Source organism: Tupaia chinensis, unplaced genomic scaffold (genome assembly GCF_000334495.1).
Source record: "Tupaia chinensis unplaced genomic scaffold, TupChi_1.0 Scaffold138757_1, whole genome shotgun sequence".
NCBI classification, from domain to species: Eukaryota; Metazoa; Chordata; class Mammalia; order Scandentia; family Tupaiidae; genus Tupaia; species Tupaia belangeri.
This window is the reverse complement of record NW_006198649.1, coordinates 2,496,603-2,522,632: the sequence shown is the minus strand read 5'-3', so window position 1 is coordinate 2,522,632 and position 26,030 is coordinate 2,496,603. Positions and strand designations below refer to the sequence as shown.

The window sequence follows — 26,030 nt, the reverse complement described above, 5'->3', positions numbered from 1 at the left end:
TTCTGTGACCTTGCTAAGGAATGGCTAATCCTACAAGGGTAAAGCAAGTGGCACTGAAATAACATTTTGAGACTCCAATACTTATGAAAAAATAAATTACCTGTCAGACCAGTAGATGTAAGCCCCAAAGACTGCAACTGAAAACATATCCACATTGCTCCCTGACAGCACCATCTCACGATTCCCTCCAGTCTCAAGGTCAATTCTCTCTATCTTGTCTGTGCGGGCATCACACCAATACAATTTATTTTCCTAGAGATCGATTGAACAGTAATATTACAAGCTGGTTCTGATTGGTTTATTAAGAAAATAAAGGAACACTAAAAGTGGACTAATGTAAGTTGGCAGTTAATGCACTTTAAATGCTTAAAAGAAATCCAACAGACCTCGTAGTCAATGGAGATGCCATTCGGCCATGCTATTCCCATGCTTACGAGGACAAGCTTCTCTGAGCCATCCAAGCGAGCCCTTCCAATACAGGGCATCTGTCCCCATTCAGTCCAGAACAAGAAGCTGAAATTAAATTGTTGGTTTATAGTTATGTGCAGATAAACACAAAAGGCATTTAGTAATAATAATAGCTGTGATATTCATACTAACAGAACAAAAAATAACACAGTTCAGAAATTAATATGTGTATTTATGATGGCAGTACAATAGTTTTTATTGTGAGAAATACTTTACCAGCCATAAAAAGCACAAAGAATTTGGTAGATTCAAAATCCTCAAAATTCTACCAAAATACATTTGTATATACTAGTGCATATCTGACAAGTCCTTCTCCAAACTATTTGCCAATTTGGTCCTTTTTTTAATACCTTGGCTATTTCCTGCCAAAAGCCTCTGTGTCCTCACAGATTATTGAACCATATACTGTACTATGATTCATAACACAGATTAGTGTCAAATTCACACTTAGTTTCCTTTACATTGTTATTTATTATCAATATTTTTGCCCCCATCTGTCTGTAAGCTTAATGAAAACAACAATTTTTCCTCTTTTATCATTTACTATACTATCACACTTATAGCACCAGGCAATTATAAATTTAAGAAAATAAAAATTACCGGTATTTATGAATGTTTAGATGAATTCATCATAACATTGAATTCTGGACACTTAGACTTAAAAACGATTCTAATTGACTTCTATAAATTATCTTAAGTCATCTTAAAACATGTCTTTCTATAAAAACAGAAATTCTTATTTTAGAAAGCTTATGGGGGCCAGCAATTGGTGTAATGGCTATGTCACTGGACTCCCATGTAGTCAACTGTGGCTCAAGTCCTGGACCCGGTGGTTTAAACTCATGCTGGGCACATGTGCGTGCATGTCCAAGATACCAACAGGAGAATGGTGGAGAAGGGATTGCAGCGTGGCCATCCCCCGGTGGGGTGATTTCTTGCTTTCTGTCTCTCTGTTTCTCTCTCTTTCTGGTGAGCACATAGAAGCTAGGTAATGTATGCGTTTTTCACTTATTCATTGAATAAAATCAGTACATATATATATGATTTTATATATAACAATACAGAAGATCATGTTTTTAGAATAAATATAATTTAATCTTAATTCAAAGTTATGGCTGCTAAAGTTTTTATCTGGCTATCAGATAATAATAACGACCAAAGTTTGGAAAAATATGATACTCATTGATTCATTTAGGCAAAAATGGGTGCGTATTTTATGCATATTTAAATACACATATATTTGAGGATCATACACAAGAGGTGACAGTGGAAGTGCACATAGAAAAATTAAAGAAGATGTGCATTTATACTGTGTATTTATTCAATGAATTTTTCAAGTCACAAAAAAAGATATTTAACCAACATAAAAATATATGTATTCTTTTTATGCATATTGTTTTGATTTATTTTAATAGTTTATATTTTTCTGAAAATGCCATATAAAATAAATGAATACATGTTTTACAACCAGTCATAAAGAGGTGTGGCTAGAATACAAAGTATATTAATCCTGAAGGTGCTTTCATTCATATTTACAAGCTCTGTAAATCAGAAAGTGAAAACATTGTAGCAAGAAGCCCAACTAATATATTTTGGGGAGTAAGGTATTTTAAGAAGGCATGAAAATGTCTATATTTGTATTAAAGTAAAGATTATTAAGACTTTAAAGAATACTCTCATTTGGTTAAAAATATTATTTAAAATAACTGTGAGATATGATGTACTGCTCTATTTAACTCTTTAAAAACAGAAGTCATTCTGTTAATATGGCACAGTGTGTGACCCTGTGAAAGAGATACTTTGGGAGCCAAGACAGACGTGAGATTAATTTATTCAATCTGATTCTTATCAACTACTTTTAACACACTCCAAAATTCAAATATGGAAAGAAATTTGCATAATAATACTTTTGCTTAATATTAATCTATATTCAAATGTACTAAATGAGTAATAAAACTATTTTATTAACTGAGCAGGCCAAATAAGCTATTTTACATATTTAACTCTACCTCTCACTATTACAGAAATTATGACAATAGGGGCAAACCACACTGGCATTACTAACCCAGGCCTCTACTGTCTTCTCCATAATATGCTGTCTCACCAAGTAGAAACGTAACACAATACAATGCTCTTTTTCAAATGTTATCTTTCTTTTGGTATAAGGAATGCAATAAGAGATCACCATATTTAAAATCACAAACATGAGGGACCAGCAGATGGCGCTACAGTTAGTTACTGAACTCCCAGGTCATCAATGGCAGTTTGAGTCTTGGACCCAGTGACTTTAAACACACTGTGTGTGTGTGCCTGTATTCATAAAATCCAAAGAGGAAAATGTAGGAGAAGAAATTACAGCATGAGCATCCCCACTGGGGGAGTGATTTCTTGCTTACTGTCTCTCTGTCTCTCTCTGTCCCTCTGGCAAGTTCATGCATTCTATAGTAAAGTCTTTAAAAATAATAATAATTAAAAAGAAAGAAAGAAAATCACGCACATAAAACAGCATAGAAAATGTCTTAGTGATAAATGAGTCTCTCCTTTTCCAACAAATCCCTATTCATTCCTGATCTGCAATATCTGTATGCAGGAGGCTTAGATGAATTTTGATATAACTGTGGACTAAAAATTATTTTACTTTAACTATTTCCATCCACATTTTACTGAAGTTTTCTCTGTGGAAAACTGTAGTGATCTGATGAACTACCACAACACATGAATCCAAATGTATCTGGGTAGAAATCACTTTATAGTTAGATCATTTATCAACTTGATACAACCAACATATTTAAATTACCAAAATTGAACAACATTTAATAAATGTCAAGCAAAAAAAAAAATTATTTGCTTCTAAGACTGACATTTAATAAATGTCAAGCAAAAAAAAAAAATTAGCTGCTTCTAAGACAGAAATTGAAAATAAAAAATTCAATAGAATTAACACCTTGAGAACTACTCAGGATTCCAAGGCAAATGTAAAGAAAGATTCATAATTAATGCCGGAGGGTGTGTGCACTTGCCAGAGAGAGAGAAAGAGAGGAGAAGGGGGTGCAGGAAGGAAGTACCACCCAATGGGGCATGGTCTCATCACAATCTATTCTCCTTATTTCTCCATGCCTTCAGGACATTGGACACACATGCACATGTGGTGACTGCCATAAAACATGACAAGTCCAGCATTACAACCATGTGGTTGGCCATGTGGACTGTAGCATGTAGCTCCTTTAACCACTAGACCATAGGGCTGGCTCAAAAACAAGAATATCCTCTAAGCTTGTAAAACTGCAGGGAGACACTTACAATTTAAGATAATTACTCGCATAGAGGCACTTGAAATACTTTTAATGAACACATAGATTCATTGTACAAAAACATTACTGAAAAATCTTTTCCGCTGTTTTATAATCCCATGAAAATTAAGATTATTATAGTTTTCCTGTTTGAATTCAGATTTTTGCAGTTGTGAAGTGTTTTTTGGATTATACGTCATGGCTGAGAAAACTCACTTCAGAATATTGGTAAATCTAGCTCTATCTCGAATCCAGAATATTTCAACTTGTCAAAATCAAATGCTGTGTTGCAAAATTGAATTTCTTTAGATAATTGTGTATTATTTATTAAACTAAACTGAAGTTTCTGAATTACAGAATTTAAGAACTTAAAACTAAAAAAGAAACATTCAAATATGGCTCAAAAATTATGGGAATACTGTCAGAAATCATCAAAATACAAATATCCCACCATTTGTAGCACTCTCAAAGGCCCACAATACACTTACTGAGTACTGGAAGTTTGTATTTATCATATGACAATCACATAGATGTCAGAATTAGTTTACCCCAGGTAGATTTGTAAAGGAAAACATTTTACTGTTACAGTTAGTTGTAGTCATATTATTATAAGTGCCCTTGAATAATTCCAAAGAAATATTATTTAAAAAATCAAGCTAACATTTATGAGAAAGTTTTGATTTTGATTTATCCTTCCTTTGGGGAAGGATAAAGGAGCGTGGAAAAGATGAGAATGAATAAGTTTCTAAAAGAGAAAGTATTCAATGTAATTCTTATACTTTAGATATATGAAAGTGATGAGAAGCAACTAATTTGAATCGATCATTTCCTTTGAATTTAAAGTTCTCTTCTTTAACTGCTAAATTGTTCCCCTGGAGTGTAGATTTTTGTTGCAATTTTTATAATAGACTTGCCATTTCTTCCTACTACTCTGCCTTCTCTAAGAGAGCATGATTTAGTTCCTTTGTCATGTATGATAGAGACAATCTGAAATAGAACATTTTCATGCTGGCACCAAAATGAGCTTTATGTAATTCTCTTAATGTGGGCAGTTGCCTTGCTCAACAAAAGAACAAGATAGTCATTGTGCCCTGTCTGAGAATAGGATCCACAGTAGATGCCGTATCTGCAAAAAGTAAGAAAAAAAGTAAAGCAAATCTAACCCCCTATTGACAAACAATAGTAGCTAGTCTTTGCATGAGCGTGGAGCTTTCATTTGACCAATATTCTTTGTAATATTACATTTCAGAGAATCATTTAAAATTTACCCTACTGAAATCTTAGAGATCATCATGTCCATGTCTCCATATTCAGGACACCAGCAAATCAATATCGTGTGTGTGTGTGTGTGTGTGTGTGTGTGTGTGTATTAGATTTTTGCCAGAGGGTGAGTGTGCTTGCCAGAGAAAGACAGAGAGAAAGGGAATGTGAGAAATTACCCCACAGTGGGAATAGCAATGCCACAATCCCCTCTTCATTTTCCTCTTGGGATGTTGATATGCACACACACACACACACACACACACACACACACACACACACACAGCAGGTCTGAGACTCAAACAGTGGAGTCAGCCATGTGAGATCCTGTGCCTTTACACCATTCCACCTGCTGACCCATACAATATACTATTTTAAACTTAAATATATTTCATGAAAACATGAATTGACACCTCTCATCCTCTATGAAGAATAAAATATAATATAGAACCTTCTCTGTCCCTGGGAGGGCTTCTTCATATTTCTTTTCCCTTCATTTATGAGTGCTTTCATTTTAAGAAAGTACTACATGCCAATCCCAAAAGATCTAAATATGTTCTTATTACTTAAAGAATTGGGGCTAGCCAGGGCCTGGTGTTTTAGTCAGCTGGATCCCATGGCCAACTCCATGGTTTGAGTCTCAGACCTGGAGGTTGAAAAACACACCATGAGCTTGTGTATGCACACCCCAAGTCCTAAAGGATGGATGAAATGAAGGAGAAGGAGATATAATGTGACCATGCCTCATGGGGGATGCTTTCTCACTTTCTCTACGTCTCTCTGTGTCTCTCTGGCAAGCACATGTACTCTATTGCAAATTTGGGGCGGGGGGTAGAATCTGTAGTGTAAAAAGAACTCATTGACAGATACTAGAACATCATGCTAAAAGCAAGAGAGTACAGAAATAGTACACCCTTGAACAGCACTTTTCAAAATTTCGTTGCGATGGATTTGTGGCTGATTATCAAATGTGTTCTCTCGTGGCACTCCTGTATGTATTAAATATTTAGCTAGGTACCTATTAAGTGTTAGGAGCTGATGTTACAAAATAAATTAGCCTTAAGGACCCTCATGAAACTCACTGTTTAATGTCAGAGGCAAATGGGTAAATAAAGAACTACCTAAGAAAAATGGGAACAGAAAATATTTAAAACTGAAACAGAAAATACTTAAAATTCTAAGTCTCTAGAAGTTAGAAAAGTAAGGGCTTTTTTTTTTTTAATAATGAAATATTTTAAATGTTGTGATAAGAAAGCTGTCATTCCTACAAACAACTTTAGAATTAAAATTTTCTCTTGAGGAAAAGTAAAGGTCCAACCATTTTGGCTATTTTTTCTTTCTAGATAAGTTTAAACACATTTTTTAAAGTTATCATCTGTTGCTTTCCTGGATCTGTTATTCTTAAGTTTCCACTGGATTCCTCCTTGGTTCACTGCTTTGCGGTACTGAATAATTGCAAAGAACAATCAGTTTGTGTATGGACAGCCCACACTGGAGAAGTATGAAAGAAAAATTCTTCACAAAGAAAAATTGTTTTGGCATCTGTAATGCCAAAGCACATTAAACTTACTGCAGTATATTATAGTTAGACCCTTGTTTTACATATTTGCCCTCCGCTGCATTGCCTGCCCTCTCATTTAAACAAACACATGCATACAAACATGTACACATACATGATATCGATGTGTTGTCCACATGTTTAACTATTTTATGCCATTTTAGTATCCTCAATGTATGACATTTGCTATTTCTCTATAACTTAAATATCTTGTAACTACTTAACATCTGGACTCCTAGAACCTAGACTCCTAGATGTCACGAGCTGGTTTAGAATCCTCAGAAAATATAAAATATTATTATTTGTTTCAATCTATCTTAAACACTTATCATATCAACCTACCCTGGACATCCCACATTAAAATGAACTGAGGCATCTTCTATAGACAAAAGGAAAATAAATTTTTGAAACTTGTGTTTCACACGTTTATTGGACAGATTTCTTAAGAAATTAGGGAATAATTATACATATATGTGTGTTACTTCTGATTTTCTTTCAATATAGTTTCAGTGGTCAGCCCCAGGGTATTCTCTGGAAGTGGGAGGTGCCTGACTGTTCTGGCCTGTCTCTGTCCTTCACAAGCACATAGCACAACGGCAACTCAGAGCACTTTGACTTCTCATAGACCTTCTCATTTTGTAGAAGAAGTGGTAAGATCCAAGATTCATTTTTACAGGTTAAGGAATAGAGATTAAGCATATGGTAAAACACTGGGTAAGTAAAAACTTAGCTAGCTTTGAAACAAGAATATCTGTAGTAGCATTTCAAAGAAAACTTCCTAACAAAATTAATGTATACTACTATTTCATTTATCATTATAATTTTTTCATATAATTTTTTCAGAGACTATGGTGAAGGGTTATTGCGATTTATAGCATGATTGTAGTACATTGTACGGCATGGTATTTGACCCATAGTATCTTCTTTTTAATATTTTTTATTTTGATTTCTTTTATACATTCAAACACATATGTCACTTATCTTGCAAAGTGAATATTCCAACATGTATGCATTTCTCACCAATCCAGTTGAGAATACTATACACATTATTTTCAACAGATAAGACAGAGAAGAGTCCATTTCTTTGTCTCATAAATGCTTATGCTAGCATACAGATCTCATCACTTTTTCTATTGTGAATCAAACATATTCCATTACTTTTTATATGTGTTGCTTCACCCTAAGATTCAAAATATACTCTAAGAGATAGTATTAACTCTTTTCTTTGGAGAGGTTTTGCTATAGGGTTATAGGGCTCGTGCACTTGCCAGAAAGACAGAGAGAGACAGAGAGACAGAAAGTGAGAACTCACTCCCCTGAGAGATGGCTGTGCTGCAATCCCTTCTCCTCCATTCTCCTCTCAGGACCTTGGGCACGCACACACACACATCTGGCGTGAGTTTAACCCACCAGGTCCGGGACTCAAACTATAGTCGACTACATGGGAGTCCAGCGACATAGCCACTACGCCAACTGCTGGTCCAGATAGTACTAAAGTACTCTATATTCTTGCTACCTCAACAGACATTAAGCAGTCAAGACCTTCTGTATATTATTGAGCATACTCTGAAAGTACACACATAATCAAAGACCATTTGAAACTATGTACTTGTATAACACCAAGATCCCATTTTTGCCATGGATTGGAAAATGTATCAGCAAGTTATTTACAATCACGGAAATAAGCTAAATTATGAGAAGCAACATATATTCGGCTGCCCAGAAGGACCAAAAAAAAAACACAGTATTTTTGTTTCACTTAGAATATGTACTATAGGAGGCTAATCAAAGTATGCATAAGCATACTGTGATTTTTTTTATCTTAAGGAAATTATTACATTTCGATTTTCAAAGGAGAATGTGATGCTTAACTAAAGAGAGAGAGATAAAAAGGAAAGAGGCAAGATGGGAAAGAAAAAGAAAAGTAAAGGGGAGAACCTGATTTTTTAAGCTGAACGAAATCCATACATGGTTTCTATTTTGCATTTGGCTATATTTTAAAAGATCTCAAGTCTCCATTATTCAAAAAACAGGCTGTATGCCCACTTTTCAAGGCACATTTGTATCTTGGATTCAGTTAATTTACTTCATTATAGTTCACCTTTTCCCTTGGCAGTACCACCTGCCATGTTTCAACTTCAAACAGAATATTAAAATGCTGTATTTTATTCCAATGATATGAATTTTGACTTCAATGTCTATGTAATATTATTGGGAAATCAATATTTGAATAATTTTACATAATTTTTCATTTTTTAGCTTTTTTTTCAGTGAATTAAAGTCAATAAACATGTAGCTAAAGTACAGAGAGAAAATAATGCTAATATTTTCAAGTGGTGATAATTATTTCTTCCAACTACACTTAACATTTAAATATGTATATCTATTCTTTACTGTGAACATAGGGAAACATACCCTTTAAGGGGCCAGCAGATGGTAGAATGGTTACATTGCTGGACTCCCACATGGTCAACCATGGTTTGAGTTCTGTACCTGGTGGCTTGAAACTCACACTGAGTGCACATGAGTGTGTGTATGCCCAAAATCCTAAGAGGAGAATGGAAGAGAAGGGATTGCAGTATGGCCATTCCCTGCAGGGGTGATTTCTCACTTTCTGACTTTCTGTCCTTCTCTGTCTCTCCTACAAGCACACATGCTCTATAGTGAAAATCTCTCTAGCAAAAACAAAGAAAAACTGACTTCAAGAAATGAAGGTACATAGCTAAATAATATTTAAACATTGCTATAGACAACAAAGATTCCTTTTTTGTGGACTGATATGTAAACCATGTTTTGTGGGCTCAAAATTAAAAGATCAAATAATTATGAAGGTTCTCCTACTGAGTCAATGCTGTGATGGGCCTCTTTGCAATGTAGAGAAATAGCAAATCTAGCAAACATCTAGGGAGAAGAAATGACAGGATTTGTTGACAGATAAAAATAGGTGAAGAAGAACTATTTAAAAAATCAGTTTCAATCTTTTTTGTGATAATGCAAAACAGAAATAAGTGATGAAAAACTATTCAAAAATCCAGTTTTGATTTTTTTTGTGATAACACACAAACTATACTATGTTTAGGAAAGGAATTCAGTAGATAAAAGATAGTAGGACACTTGAATTTTAGTGACACATATTCAAATGATAATTGTTTTTAAAAATTGAAAATATAAAGAGATGGATATGAAATTGTATTATATTTTGTATTTATGTATTTCAGTATTCAGTGATTAAAGTAAAAAAAATGAAATTACATTAGTTTAGAAAATAGGAAGAGAGAGAATAGCTTACAAAACCTTGAATGAGAAGAAAGTCAACCATAATGTTCATAAAAAGGTTTGTAGAGAAAATCAGAGAGAATAGAAAACTCAGAGTCAGAGGTTAACAGAAATAAATTCCGGAGTGAATAGTCAATGGTATAAAATATCCAGGAGAAAACAAATTAAATACAATCTGAAATTCAGGGATTCAATGATTGAGAGGACAGAAATAGATTGGTATTCTAAGAAGGTGAGGAATAAGCACCTAGAAAGTAGCAAAACATTAGTCATGTTTGTTCAGATAAGAGGGGTCTAAATCTATTTGAAAGTAAAAAGGAATGGCTTTACTGAGGAAAAGAGATGTCACTGTATCCAGAATAAAAGTGGAGAAGTCATTTTAAGCAAGAAGGAAAACTTCCTCTGGGGTGATTCTTACTTACACATTCACAGCATGAATTCACACATTCTATGGTCCCATAGCACCACATCATCACTCTGCCATGATTTCCCGCTAAATTTATTTAATTGCTTTACCACTGGACAGCAGCCTTTTCATCTTCCTCCTCCACTGCTGACAAGCTTGGAAACTTTATGAGTAATGTGGATGAGCTTTTGAATAACCCAGTTTACATTTCCTCATCTTTATTGTCCCAGAGACCTTCATCTCCCTTTTGCTTCTGCCATGTATAAGCAAGGACATATATGAAGTTAATTATTACTTGAAAATACTCTATTTCCAATTTCACTGATTTGACAGAGCTGTCTTGTTTGTGTGTGCCTGTCAAGTTTGAGCCTGCTACTTCTATGCTGGCTTCCCGCTCTTGGTTTCCTTCTCTCCAGCACTAGTTTCCAGATCTCACCTCCTGACTGGTCACTCAGTCAATTTTGAGTCTGTCACCTCTGGTCCCTATCTGGCTCTTTTTCTTTCATTCTTTTTCTTTTTTTAACTACACCTAACTTGCCAAGCATTATTACTCAAAATCATAGAAAACATCCTGTTTAGAGTCTAAAAATCATCCCAGTTGGTCTCATGTTGCTTTAAAATTATTTTATTTATTATTTTAGAAAATATTCATCACAGTATTTTCAGCAGATCATACCTATTTATTTGCAACTGCTGACCCTACTTTTGAAGACTGTCAATGTCTTCTATTTCATTAATTTAACCTCCAAAATACATTCTATCTTCATATTCCAACTCTTAAATCACTCTATCTCTAAAGAGGGAGGGGAATAAATGACCACTTACCTTATTTTATCTTCCCAATAACCTCAAAGAATGAAGCCAAGATATTTCAGAATACCTCGAAAGTAGTAAATTCTTAAGCCAAGATTCCAGACTATGGTGGACATTGTCAGTGCCCTAGGATAAATGTGCTCAGATGCTGTTTGCCAATTCTGTGCACTCCAGGGCCCAGCTTCTATGTCCTCTGCAATGGAAGCAGCTCAGACAAACAGCTTTCTTCAGAGGACTGCCATTGGACCACTGGAGTCTCTTCTCCCAAGAGGCACTGAGAGCCAAAAATGTAGGGAGTATGTATTCCCCTGAGTAACCCTTATCTAATGGTTGCATAGTTGGGGTCTGAAAGTCAACTACTCTATATTTGAGGTCAGGTTTACACTCCGGAGCCCCTCAAAGAATCAATTTGAGACCTACCCTAGGATCAAAATTCAACATTTGCTTGATCTTTTCCCCATTGCTATCCAACTTCTTCACTTCCTGACTTAATTCTCATTCCAGGATCTGTTTCTGGGATATCTAATATAAGACATACATCTTTTCTGTCTGTTTTCCCTCTCATTCCTCCTTACTGTTACCCCCTTGTCAAAGAGAGAATACTTCTATACTGTCTGCAATTTTTTTCTCTAAATTTGTTGTCAACTTCTTCCTATCAGTTTTTTTCTCATCAGCCTATGAATATGTGCACCAACTACTCACTCCCATACTATGAAAAACTTTCTCTATACCCTACTACCTCACAACTTACCTCCTATTTTCTCTTTCCCCTCATTGCTCAATTTTCTTAGTTTAGTCTATACACCTTAATTTTATTTTCTAGTTATATTTCATTTATTTTTAAATTTATTTTTAAAGAGATTATTTTGTTATTGTGCATATGTGCTCACCAGAGAGACAGAGAAAGAGAGATATCATTCCTTGGGAGGTGGGGGGAATGGCCATGGTCAAGCTATAATCCCTTCTCTTCCACTCTCCTCTCAAGATTTAGGTCAGGCATACACATGCGCCTGGCATGAGTTTTAACCATTATGCCATCTGCTTGTCCCTCCTCCCTTCAACTTTAACTTGACTCCTTCTGGTATGTGGACTTGAACTGAAAAAGAATGTATTATTATTATTATTCACTGCTCTATTTATTTTCGTCTCCCCCTTACATATTTGCCTTTTAGCACACTCCATTACTCGACTTGAGGTCAGAGGAAAAATTCTTTCCCTTCCTCTATAAGAACAATAAATTATCAGTCCTAAATATTCCCTATTTTAAAGAATTATATAACATCAATAACATTTCATCACATCACTGATCCAAGATTATGTAGATTGTTTGGGACCAAAGAGAAAGTTTAGAACAGAGGGACCAGGACTAGTTTTCACTTGGTAAACAGATGTCACAATGGCGATTTCTTCAAAATGCTACTGCCTGTTTGTGGTTCCAACTTATCATACAGTCACATAATCTACTTTTCTTACACTTGTATCATGTACCAACACTCTTGCCTATGGTCTCTGCTTTGCCGTTACAAATTCTTTGATTATTTTGTAGCTATTTTATGTACTGTATTCCTAATTCATTTTAGCTAGCTTTTTCTTCTTCAAGTCTTCTCTAAGTTTCTAGTAGTCACTACCATTGTTGCTGCTATCCTGGGTTTTACAACCTATTCATATCATACTCTGGCATTTTTTTCCTTTAACCTCAAACAATTTTTATAGTAGTCTTATGAGAATATTTATTTCAATATGAGATTTGGACCTAAGATTTAAGTTGAGCTGGACCCAGATATGACATAGTGGTTACATCACTGGACTCGCACATGGCCGACTGTAGTTCCAGTCCCAAACACACTGGCTAGAAAATCACACTGGGTGCATGTGTCTATGTGCCCAAGATCCCAGGAGGAGAATGGAAGATAAGGGACTGTGGCATGGCCATCCCCCTTGCGGGAGGGGAGTGATTTTTCAGTTTCCCTCCCACTATGCCTGTCTTTCTCCTTGGTAAGTACACAAATCCTAAGGCAAAAATTTAAAAAAAAAAAAAAAAAGATATTATGTTTGTGTTAGACCAACTAGTCTTCTTATGCCTGTAAATGAGTCTGACTTCATAATAATATAATCAAAGCTTTTGCACATGTTTAAATTTACAGTTTAAACAGAAAACTCACTGTGAACAGAGGACATTAATACTTCACAGTGCCTATCAGTGCATTTCATTTGTCCTACTATTTTGTCAAGATGCCCTAAATTGAAGATTGAGGAGGACTGGAGGGATGTTGACATGTCCTAGTTCACAGTGACTACCACTCACTAAATGTTCATTGAATAGACTCACAGAAAGTGAAGTAAAGGCTCCTTTGCTTAATGTTCACAAACAATCTACAGAGAAGTACATATAGTCATATGCTTAAGTAGCTAGGAAGTGATAAGAGGTATTTTACAAAAATAAGGGTTAGACTATCAACTTGAAGACATAGAAAGAATTTTAATGAAAAATGAAAGCAAATACAAATTTTCATTAGCAGCAAGAGGCTTATAAAATTAAACTGCATGAATCTATGAGGCCAGGCACAAGAGGTTCTATATAGTACAAATGAAGTGTTCAACACTTTACAAATGGAAAGGGAAATAATTCTTTATCTAAAGCAAATTAAAAATCTAATTCTAAGGATCATTTTGCTCCTACATAAAGAACAGATTGTAGGAGTATGCAGGTAAAACACTACTCACAATTTAGAAATCCTGGCAAGACATAATGGTTCATGCTAGGGTAATAGTAATAAAAATTATAAGAAGTAGATAGAGTATAAATGTATTTTGAAGTCAAAGGTAATAGAGTATTAAATATAGGATATGTGAAAGAGACTCCAAAGATGATACCAAATATTTTAGCCTAAGCAACTGAAAATCAAATTGATAACAACTGATGGCTCCATTAAAATGATAGAAATTTAGTTTAATTGTTGACACATTGTTTTATCTTTTTTTTAATGTAGTTTTCTATAGGGCATGTGTGCTTGCTAGACAGAGACACACAGAGAGAGAGGGGTGGCCATGCCACAATCCCTTCTCCTCCTTTCTTCTCTTGTGATTTTGGGTATGCACACACACCAAGCCTGGTGTGATTTTCAAGCCAGTCAGTCTGGGACTTAAACTGCATAGTAGGCCATATAGGATCCACTTGTCCTAACCTCCATGCCACCAGTTGGCCCTAATTGTTGATATGTAAGATAAAGATTTTTACTGAATCTTCAAGTTAACTATTGCTGAGTAGCAAATCACCCCAAAGTTAAGAGGTTTAACACAATAATTTATTTGTTCATTATTTTGAAGTTTGGACAGAACTCAAGAGCACTCCTCATATCTACACATCAACTGGGATGGCAGTAAGGTTAGAGGGACATGAAAGCTGGGAACTGGAATTATTTAAAGTTTCATTCTCTGAACATCTTAGGCAATCAATATTGTCTATCAGCTGAGACTTTGGCTTAGGTTACTCACTAGGAGACCAATATGTGGCTTCTTCACAAGACTGCTTGGCTTCCTCACAGAAGAACAGTGGCTTTTATGAGCATCTAAGAGAACCATGTTTAAGTTTTGTATTTTCTAATTAGATAGCCTTAGAAGTTACACTGCATCACCTGCATCATAGTCACAGGCTCACTTGGATTCAAATGTACAGGGAAAAAATGGCTCCACATCTCTTTTAGAAAAGTGTTGCTGTCACATTGTAAAAAGGGCATGCATGGGGACAAGCAGATGGCGTAATGGCTATGTCACTAGACTACCACATAGTTGACTATAGTTCGAGTCCTGGACCCAGTGGTTTAAAACTCACTCCTGGCACATGTGAGTGTGTACCCAATATCCCAAGAGGGGAATGGAGGAGAAGGGATTATGCTGAGACCATCCCCCTCAGGGAGGTGATTTCTAGCTTTCTATCTCTGTCTCTCTGACAAACATACATACCCTATGGTAAAATTATCTCTTAAAAGAAAAAAAAAAAAGGGGAGGGGCATGCCTGAGAGATGGAAGATATTTTCTTAATCATCTTGGAATATACAATTTGCCATAGGTCTCTAAATGAAATGTTTAATGTGCAGGAGTGAGATCTGTTATGGTAATAAATATCTTAGAGTTTATAATATTTAGATGGGATGTGACCAACAAATAAAACAGAAAATAACACCAAAAACTGCACCCTAAGAAACTCCAACAGGGAGACAAAAAGAAATGCTAATGAGGATGACTGAGTTAGGATGACCACAGAAACAGATCGACCAACATGGCTATCATGAAAATGACAACATCAAACACTGGTAAGGATGCAATGAAAAAGGAATCCTGAACAAGTGTTAGTGGAAATGTAAACTAGTAAAACCATTATAGAAAACAGTACGGAGGTTCCTAAAATCACTAAAAATAGGAGTACTTTGTGACCTAGTAATTTGACTCCTAAAGGGAAAAAAATGCCTAAGAGATGCCCAAACTTCCATGTTTATTGCAGCCCTCTTTACAACAGCCAAGATATGGAGTCAACACGAGTGCCCATCAGTAGATGGATGGATAAGTTTAATGTGATATACATACCAGCTGGAATACTTTCAACCATTAAAAAGAATGAAATCCTGTCCTTTGAGGCATTTGGATGAGTCTGGCGGACATTGTATAAAATAAACCAGGCACAAAAAGAAAATTATTGAATGTCCTTTACTCATACATGGAAGCTAAAGACTAGACCTCATAGAAAGACAGAATAGATTAATGGTTGCTAAAGTCAAGGAAGGTCTAGGGGAGAGAGGTAGAAAGATGTTGGTTAAGGGTTTATAGGCTTTCTTTTACAGATGATGGAAATGTTCTTGTTACATAGTGATGGTTGTACAACAGTTTGAATGTACAAAAAGTCATTTTATTATAGAATTTATAATGGCTAAAGCAGAAAATTTATTCACATGAATTTTATCTCAATAAAAAATGTATGTTAAGGAACCAGCAGATGGCATAATGGTTACATTACTGGACTCCTATGTAGTTGACCGAAGTTGGAGTCCTGGACATGGCAGGTTAAAATTCACGGCAGACACATGTGCATGCATGCCCAAAATTCCAAAAGGAGAATGTGTCTCTGTCCCTGTCTATCTGCAGAGAGTGAACAAGTCCTATAAAAAGAATCTCTCTGTCAAAAAATAAATGAAGTATGCCAAAAAAATGTAAATATAATAGTTTCCCCTTATATCTGGTTTCACCTTCTGCAGCTTCACTCTACTGCAGCCTGAAAATATTGAATGTAGTGAATAAAGAAATAAGTAATTTATAAATTTTAAATCCTACACACACACACACACACACACACACACACACCCTCACTATTTTGAAGAAAATATCAGAAGTTGGTGGTAAGTTGAATTAATTTCAATCTTATATATATATGTACAGTATGGGACCTATAAAGTCCCTAAAATGAAAATGTCAAGAAGACAGGTAGACCTACTTATCTGGAACTCAACATAAAAATAGGAATAAAAAAATAATAAATATTTTGGGATGAATAGGTTGATTTGAAAAATCAGAGGTAATCGAAGTTTTAGAAATTCTGGAGAGAAGACTGGCTGCCGAATGACTGTTTCACTCGTCAACAATTAACTGAATAGCTAATCATGTAAACAGTTTTAGGGAAGAAATTTAAATTGAGAATCTAAATACATGTTTATGTTGTATTTGGACTAATATACACATAAAATAACAATAATTGTGAAATCATCAAGTATACACTGAATTATATATGAGCAAAGTAAAAGTATGTGTTTTTTTCTTTTCTGCTTCGGTAATATACTTTTTAGTGTGTTTCAGACATTATAGCTAAAAATAGACATTAAACATGGTTGTCTGCTTTTTTTCCAATAGAACTGAAGTAAAGTCACTAAAAACACAGAAGATATATGTAAATCTTAAAATTACCCTTTCTCTGGGTGCACAGCTATAGATCTTGGTTGATCCAGGCCTTGGGAAATAACTACATAACGGAAAGAGCCATTGAGTCTTGCAACTTCAATTAAGTTGAAACCATGGTCTGTCCAATATATGTTACCTGGAAGAAATACAGAAGTGCTTATAATACAGTTGTGAGAAAGAAAATTATTTATTAGTTATAGCTAAAATTAAATTTCTAAACGTTCACATAACTATCAAAAAATCATTTTCTTCCTAAGAGGAAGTTGCCAATAAACTAATACATGAATACTTCCAATCATGACCTCCCATATATCTGCTTTAAATCAGATCATGATACTTACACGTGTTAAAAATAAATGTAAAGTTCTCTCACCAAAAAGAAGGAAACTTTTAACCTTCTATTGACTTCAGGCAAAAGAGAACTTCCAACACATATACTTACCTGCTTTATTGAGTTCTAAGGAGATTTGGATAAAGTTAATGCTTCATAATCTACTTCTACATAAAAACACTTTTCTAAAGATTCAGAAGCATTAGAAAGAGTGGTGTCAAAAGCAAGAGACCATTTACCCCTGTGGCTAGACATACAATGAAATTATAAGCCAGAGAAAGAACTTTTAAAAAGCAGATTGAGCCTCTAACAAAATAAGCATGAAAAGAAAGAAGAAAAAGCCATGGATTGTACCAGCGATCCAGTCAATAGCTATCCCTTCCACTCTTCCCAAGCCATTGGTGATGATATCTTCTTTCCAAGTCTGATCTCTTTTCACTCGGCTAATTTTATTGAAGCCCATGTCTGTCCAGTAGATGGTATCATTTTCTACATATAAGACACAGAAAACAAAATGAATATACAAACACTATAAAAGATATCGATGTATGTATTACGGTCGTTCTTCATTAGTAGTTTGGAAATCATCATTCTGGATACAGTGGAATGTAAGTATTCTTCAGGATGATTTCCTAATATAATAGTAGAAAAATAACAGGAAGAAAACCACCTATTTTAGTCTAATTATTTTTAAAGTTGTTCTAATATTTTTGGAATATCTGTCACTTTTATTACTTTTTTTCATTTTTCATTTTAACTCAATACATTATTATCCCTCATGAATTAGCAACCTCTCTATCAAATCATATTATTTTGGACCACAGTTTTTCTCTATATAACTATACCTGTGTCAGAGTCTTTTTATATTTGAAAAAAGTACTACTGTGGACTTTCAATCAATAAAGACTCGAATTAGAGAGACAAGGAAAGAAACATACAGGAATTTCTACTACATCGATGGCATTTTAAATATAAGGACTTTCTAAATGAATAAAGCCTTAAAATGGTCTCATCATCCAATTATCTTTCTGAGATACTAAACAGTTTTGCAAATGTCAACTACAAATCCCTTCCATTATTTTTAAAACTGTCTTTGTACAAGTGAGTTTAAAAATTCTTGAAGAATTGCTCTATGTGATCAGAGAGTCTTTGAATAATAGTGCTTTTTGAATATTTGAGTGACAAATGTGTTTAAAGACTATAAATGAAATATATTATATGTGCATGCATATGCATAAATGGTAGTAATTATAGACCAATGATTTTAAATGCAGTCACCAGAAAGACACTAGGGACAAATCATTAAATAATAAATTTGCCACCAACTAAGAAAGTTTTTGTGTTGTGACCTACATGGTTATTTGAAGAACAAATCCTTTAAGACCATTATAATTTCCCTTGGCACAGTGACAAACTATGGAAAAAATGTTTTAAATGCCATTAGTATAAGAAAGCCATTTATTACTAAGTTTTGGGATTCTGTTTCAAATTTAAAAAGAGCCTGAATACTTTTACCTGTTTAGAAAATTTATCCAAATACCTCATGTTCTCAACACTGGTAAAGTAAGATATGCAATTTTTTTTTTTTGAGAGGTTTTCGCTATAGGGTGTGTGCGCTCACCAGACAGAGAGAGACATAGAGATAGAAAGCAAGAAATCACCCCCCAGGGGGGATGGTCATGCCACAATCCCTTCTCCTCCATTCTCTTCTCGGGATCTTGACCATGCACACACACACGCCCGGCGTGAGTTTTAAGCCACCGGGTCCGGGATGTGAACCGTGGTCAACTACTTGGGAGTCCAGCGACATAGCCATTATGCTAACTGCTGGTTCCCCAGATATGCAATTTTTTGAAGCAGACCAAAGATTATTATTAGAATGTGTATTGGAACCAAATATATAACTGAAAAGCAAGGACTTATTTGGTTTTCAAATTTTGTTCAATCTTTTAACATGTTTCTGTTATTGAAATAGAAAAGCTGTCAACAAAAATAAGCATTTTTGCATAAATACTAGGAATTACATATTGATTTCAATGTTTTTCCCTCAAACATTAAGTCTAGGGACCAGCGGTTAGCATAATGGCTATGTCGCTGAACTCCCATCTAGTTGACAGCAGTTCGAGTCCCAGACTTGGTGGCCTACACTCACACTGGGTGTGTGTGCATGCATGCATGCGTGCCCAAAATCCCGAGAGGAGAATGGACGAGAAGGGATTGCGGTGTGGTCATGTCCCCTGGGTGGTGATTTCTTGCTTTCTGTCTCTGTCTTTTTCTGTCTTTCTGGTGAGCGCATGCGCCCTATAGCAAAACCTCTCCAAAAAAAATTAATTAAAAAAAATTAGGCCTATATGTCCTACCACCTACCTTGTCCCCTACTTGTGGGTAGAAAAGGCAATCTCTTGCAGTTCTCTTTATGGCAGCTCTCTTGTCATGGCGGATAGATGGATGGTATCTCTATCCTCTGTTTCTGGGCTAAAATTTCAGGGCCTTTTCTTTTTTTCTTTTTAATCACTTTTTTCTCATGCTCCACTTCCAATTCATTGCCAAATATTCTCATATCTAATGCATTACTAAAATTCTGGGGTTCTTGTTATCCTTCTTTCAAAATATATTCATCATCCAATCACTTTTTACAATAATTTTCATTAAAATAAACAAGAGCCTTAATTTTATATGTAACTTTTACTTTCATATTATTCTCCATAGCTTCAGCATCCCTGTAAAATTCTATTCAGTATTATCATGAAGTATTTCTTCCCATATTCAACACCACATCTTGCATATACTTTATTGTCATATTGAAGTCAAATTGTGTCTTTTTATTTCTTAGCATGAGATCATGAGATACTTTGTGGGTAGGAACTTAAACTGGCCCAACTTTCGCCAATGTATTCACATGTTCAGGAGACACAGAAGTATGAAGCTATCCCTGAATGGCCAACTCCCCTGGACCACAATACTGAGGAAATGGCAGGTTTCCTTGTATCCTTTCAATTGCTATTCTATTGTTGGGAAATGGGTGAGCAAATCAACCATGGGATGATGCATTCAGGAGGACCAGAAGGACAGAACCAAATTACCCATTTGTATCCAAAATCCCTTTTCCTTATCAAATTTTAACATGTATGTTGTACATGTATGGGAACATACTAAATAAAATATTTGTTAAGATGTGAGAACATGTTTTCTAGATCTAGGGATATCTACAAAATAGCATGAATTGGGAAAATGTTTTAATTAGGGGAAGAATCAAGTTGAAATATGATAAAATTTTACAAGAAAAATCAGAAAGATGCAAAAGAGAGAGAGTTGTAAACAGAGAAAGTGAAGAAAAGATCTATTATAAGTGTGTCTTAACACTCATTTCAAAATATATTTTTAACTTAACTTCTAGTTACTAGATATTTATAAATTATTTGTATGTGCTAAGAATAGTGTAGGTATAAGAATATGAAGAATCCATGCAATCATGGAATTTATGTTCTAGAATAGAATTGAAAAAAAATATCTTAAGACATATGGTAACTTGTTAATTTATAATTATAGAATAACTAACAAAATGCATAATCTAACATGGCAACAAATAGTGTAATGACCTCTGAACAGATATAAGACAAGAAGATATTCCGTAATGATTTTCAAGGGTTATATACCAGAATGATTGGTGGCCAGCTATAGTGGATTGTAAGTAAAGTCAGAATTAAAGGGAAAGCCATATATCATTATAGTGACATTTGTCTGTAAAACAAGGGGGAGATCTTTTGACAATGACAAAAGTTAAATTTTTAACTTGAGAAAAAATTTTTCCATGAGTATTTAAGAGCTGAAATCTAACCATCTACAAAGGGTAGAACATGTTGGGTCCTATCTGAAAATAGGAAAAGAAAAATACAGTTTTCTTAAGGTCATTTTACCCATGTCTATTTTCTTATGATAAATTAATAAACACGTATTGATCACTTGTTGTGAACATATTCTATTCCATGATATCATGGGATGTTGGATTGTGATTTCAATTCAGAGTCTATTTCAGTACACATCATACACATATAAAAACATACCAAATAAAATCCATGTAGACTGGTTCCCTGGCACAGTGGTTATGCACTGGTTATTAGAAACCAGATCCCATACAGCTACCATAGTTCAAATCACCAACCAGTTTGCTTCAAACATGTTAGGCTTGCATGCAAAAAGCCAAGATCTGACTGACTAGAGGACTACAGGAAGGACTTAATACATTAATTAATTGTATCAAACAATTCTCTTCTAATTAAGAATCTAAGATCTAGACTTTCTTCAACTATTGTTGAGCTCTAACATCTCCTCCATACCTAGCTAATACAATCATGACCAGACCTGATGGAGGATGCTCATTTCTCTCTCTCTCTCTTTCATGCACGCACATGAGTTTTATCATGAATAAAGAAAATAAAATATATTGTATATGTTTGCTGTGATTTACCCTTCTAACACAATCATCATCAACACACTAGAAAGTTAGCAGAGTGGAGTACTACATCTAGGACTACATAGTTACCATTGTTCTGCCATTGGTCATGGAACTTCTCAAAGTTATTTGCCTCTCCAGACCATATGTTTTCTATATGTAAATATTAATATGAATAAACTGTATGTATATATGTATATAACTGAAATAAGGTATAATTCAAAAAACCTCTAGCTCTCTTCCAACTCTAATCTTCTCCCGTTAAAGTTTTATTTCTATTGGTACAGAAAGGGAATATAGTACCTCATAAAACAGCCCAATTTTAGCTATTACAAAGATTCTTTTTCCTCTGTAATTTTGCTCATTTTTACCAGCTCTGCTGTATGGAGCTAAAATTGGTAATGTGTATAATTTTCCTCAGAACATGCATCTAGTGGTTATTAGGCCATATATCTTTTTAAGCTGAAGAACTTTAAATTTATCCTATTAAATGTCAGCTTGTTAAATTTGATGATGGATCCTGCCTGTTGACATTTGAAAAAATTGTATGTTATCCATTGAATCCTTTTCATGAAAACAACAAATTTGATAAGTATATTTCATTTATCTTTATCCTGTCTAGTAACAAATTTGTTGAACTGAATCAAAGATGTACTTTTGTCATACCACTGAAGGCATCCCTCTGAGGCAAATTGTTTGATTTTTTTAATTATGCCTTCACTTATAATTGACATTTATTTAAGTGCACAAGTCTTAACTGCTATTTGATAAACTTTTGCACGTGAAACACATGAGTATAACCCAAACCAAGACACAGGTTACTGCTACCACCCCAGAAGCCCTGTTGAGTCTCCTTTGAGTAAGTACCTGTCCTTTTTCCTACTGGGCAGCCACTCTTCAGACTTCTACCACTGCAGATTATCTTTTTTATTTCTTTATTAAAAAAAAAAACTTTTATGTAATGGTGAAATACAGCATGTACTCTTTGGCCTGATTTATTTCATTCAATATTTTAATTATTAGATTCATCTTTTCTGTATTATGTGTCTTGCCTTTCCATGGTGTGAAAATACTATAAATTATTTGCCCATCTGGAACATTCAAGTTGTGTTCAGTCACCAGCTCTTGTGAATAATGGTGTGTGCATATTTTTCCATTTCTTAGAGTAAGCATACACTATCATTTCTAGTGGGTACATACCCAAAGATGTGATTGTAAGTCATACGATGTTTTTTTTTCGTTTTTGTTTTTTGGGTTTTTTTTTTGAGAGGTTTTTCCTATAGGGCGCATACGCTCGCCAGACAGAGAGAGACAGAGAGACAGAAAGCGAGAAATCACCCCTCAGGGGGGATGGCCACGCCACAATCCCTTCTCCTCCATTCTCCTCTCGGGATCTTGGGCACGCACACACACGTGCCCGGCATGAGTTTTAAGCCACTGAGTCTGGGATGTGAACTGCAGTCAACTACATGGGAGTCCAACGACATAGCCATTATGCTAACTGCTGGTCCCAGTAAGTCATATGATGGACAGCTTTAGTAGGTAGGACTTGTTTTAATGCATTAATTAATTATCTCCTAATTAATAATCTAGGATCTAGACTTTCTTCAACTATTGTTGAGTTCTAACATCTCCTCTATACCTGGCAAATACAATCAATGAGGACTTTTTATACAGTTAAATAGACAAGAAATTGGAAGGCTCTCTCATTTCTAGAAACTGGCTCAACCTGCTTATTTACCTTTGTTGATGGTGTTTACCTTCCTAGATAAGAAGTAAAGTCTTCAACTTAGTGATGCCCATAGAATATGCTATTACTAAACAGTAAGGGCAAGTTTATTATTTCAATTTCTTACCCAATGACCAGGATACTTTCCATGTCTAGTGATGAGAGGATTTGAGAGGTAAAAATCTCAATATAATTAGCTTTTTTAATGTGTCTTTTATAAACACTGTAGTATGATTGCCAAAGATCTATACCTTACAGTGCGTATCAAACATTGTCAAACATTAGTCCTTCAATTTACCTGATATTCTGAGAGGAAACCAAAATATAAGAAGCCATTGCAACTCTTATAAAAGTAATAATATCCAACTTTAACTTTGGAGACATCAAACTATTATAAACATCCCTAGCTCCACTTAGTATTATTCAAATAATAGCAACTACCACATGAATAAGGCAAAATTGTGAAGATGAAAGAAGTTTGGAAGTTATTGACTATTGTATTAAAAGAAGTTATGAAGAAGAATGAGAAAAGAATGAAGAACCAAATAAAAAGAAGAAAAAAACAAATTAGAAGGGGAACCAGCAGTTAGTGTAATGGCTATGTCGCTGGACTCCCACGTAATCGACCGTGGTTCGCGTCCCGGATCTGGTGGCTTAGAACTCACACCGGGCGCGTGTGCGTGCATGCCCAAGATCCCAGGAGGAGAATGGAGGAGAAGGGATTGCAGCGTGACCATCCCCCCTGGGGGGTGATTTCTTGCTTTCTGTCTCTGTGTCTCTCTCTGTCTGTCTGGCGAGTGCACGCGCCCTAGAGTGAAAATCTCTCCACCCCCAAAAAAAAGATTTAATAGGGGATACTAAAGATAGAGAAGTGTAAGATAAAATGAGGTACTCTGGATACGATTTTTTTTAAATGATCAAACTGGTGTTTGAAGGGGACATTCTTATATATTACCTAATACATTTATAAGTAATAATTTAAACCCAGTTTTATCTATACTAAATCTAAACACTACTATATTCTGGATCTAGCATCCAGTGTGAGAAGAACTACTGAACAGCAGAAAATTATTGGCATGGTTGGTGAGGCTACAAATATCGGTTACCCTATACTTTTTAAAATAATATTGTTTGTAATTTCTGATATACATATAATTGCAGTATATTTTTATAGGGTACAATATCATTTTTCAAAAAATGTATCCAATGTGTAATAATCAAATAAAAATGTAAACATATTCACCATCCCCAACATTTATCATTACACTATATTTGCACATTCAAAATTCACTCTACTTGGTTTCATGCAAATTTGCTCCGCCTTTACTCTATTATGGTACACTGCTCTATAACCTGTTGCACTTGCTCGCATGCACTCTTGTGTCTTTTAATCAATTTCCCCCATTCTCCAATGCCCATCCATCCAGCTTCTTGCATATACCATTATACTCTTTACTTTTATTCTATTGAGACTTTTAGCTTGCTCTAATAAGTAAGGACACATAGTATTTTTAAAGTGAGGACACACAGAATTTGTGTTTAATAGCCTAGCTTAGTTAATTTAGCATTATATCTTCTAGATTCATTCATTTTTTCTTACATGACAGGAATTCATTGTTTTTATGGCTGAAGAGTATTCCATTTTGTAATGCCACAGAAAGATGGATATTTCCAAAATGTATGAAAGACTTAAACAAAAAACCATAAAATTACTTCAAGAAAACATAGAGGAAACACTTCAACATAATGGTGTAGGCAAATATCTATTTTAAAAATAAGATTTCTAAAGCATGGGCAAAATCACCAAAATAGTCAAATGGGATTATATGAAACTAAAAAGTTTCTGCACAGCAAAGAAGACAATCAACAGAGTAAAGAGACAATCTAAAGAATGGGAGAAAATATTTGCAATCTGTACTTCTAACAAGGGATTAAAAATCAGATTATATGAGGAACTCAAGGAGCTCACCCCCCAAAAAATATTATTCAATTAAAAGATGGGCAATCAATCTGAAGAATTCTCAAAGGAAGACCTAAACATGGCCAAGACTTCTGTAATTTTTCATAAGAAGAAGGCATATAAAAAGTGTTTAAAATCACTAATCATAAAGAAAGTGCAAATTGAAATCATTTAGATGTATCTCCTCACACCATTCAGAATGACTATTATCTAAATAACAAAAAATAAAGCACTGGCAAGGTTGTAGAGAAAAGAGAACCTTCATATGCTGTAGGTAGGGATGTTAATTAGTACTGCCACTGTAGAAAACAGGGAAGTTCCTTTAAAAACTAAAAATAGAACTACCTTTTGATTGTATACTTTCACTAATTCATATATAGCCAAAGAATAGGAAGTCAATCTGTCAAAAAGATGTCTGCACATTCATGTTTACTGTATTATTCATGATAGTTAAGATATGGCATCAACCTAAGTATCCAATAATCAATAAATGGATAAAGAAAATATGAGGTGTGTGTGTGTGTGCGTGTGTGTGTGTAT

At 34.7% G+C, this 26,030-nt stretch overlaps 1 protein-coding gene across 1 annotated transcript in view; it reads right to left on the bottom strand.

The window, feature by feature from the left end:
• Window positions 1-26,030, bottom strand: part of LRP1B (LDL receptor related protein 1B) — a 1,871,701-nt gene that overhangs the window by 503,221 nt on the left and 1,342,450 nt on the right. Inside the window, exons 40-43 of the mRNA XM_027765590.1 lie at window positions 17,703-17,837; window positions 17,024-17,153; window positions 387-513; window positions 101-252 (exon numbers count right to left, since the gene is read on the bottom strand). Of these exons, the coding sequence (XP_027621391.1) occupies window positions 101-252; window positions 387-513; window positions 17,024-17,153; window positions 17,703-17,837 (544 nt within the window). The remainder of the gene's footprint in view (window positions 1-100; window positions 253-386; window positions 514-17,023; window positions 17,154-17,702; window positions 17,838-26,030) is intronic.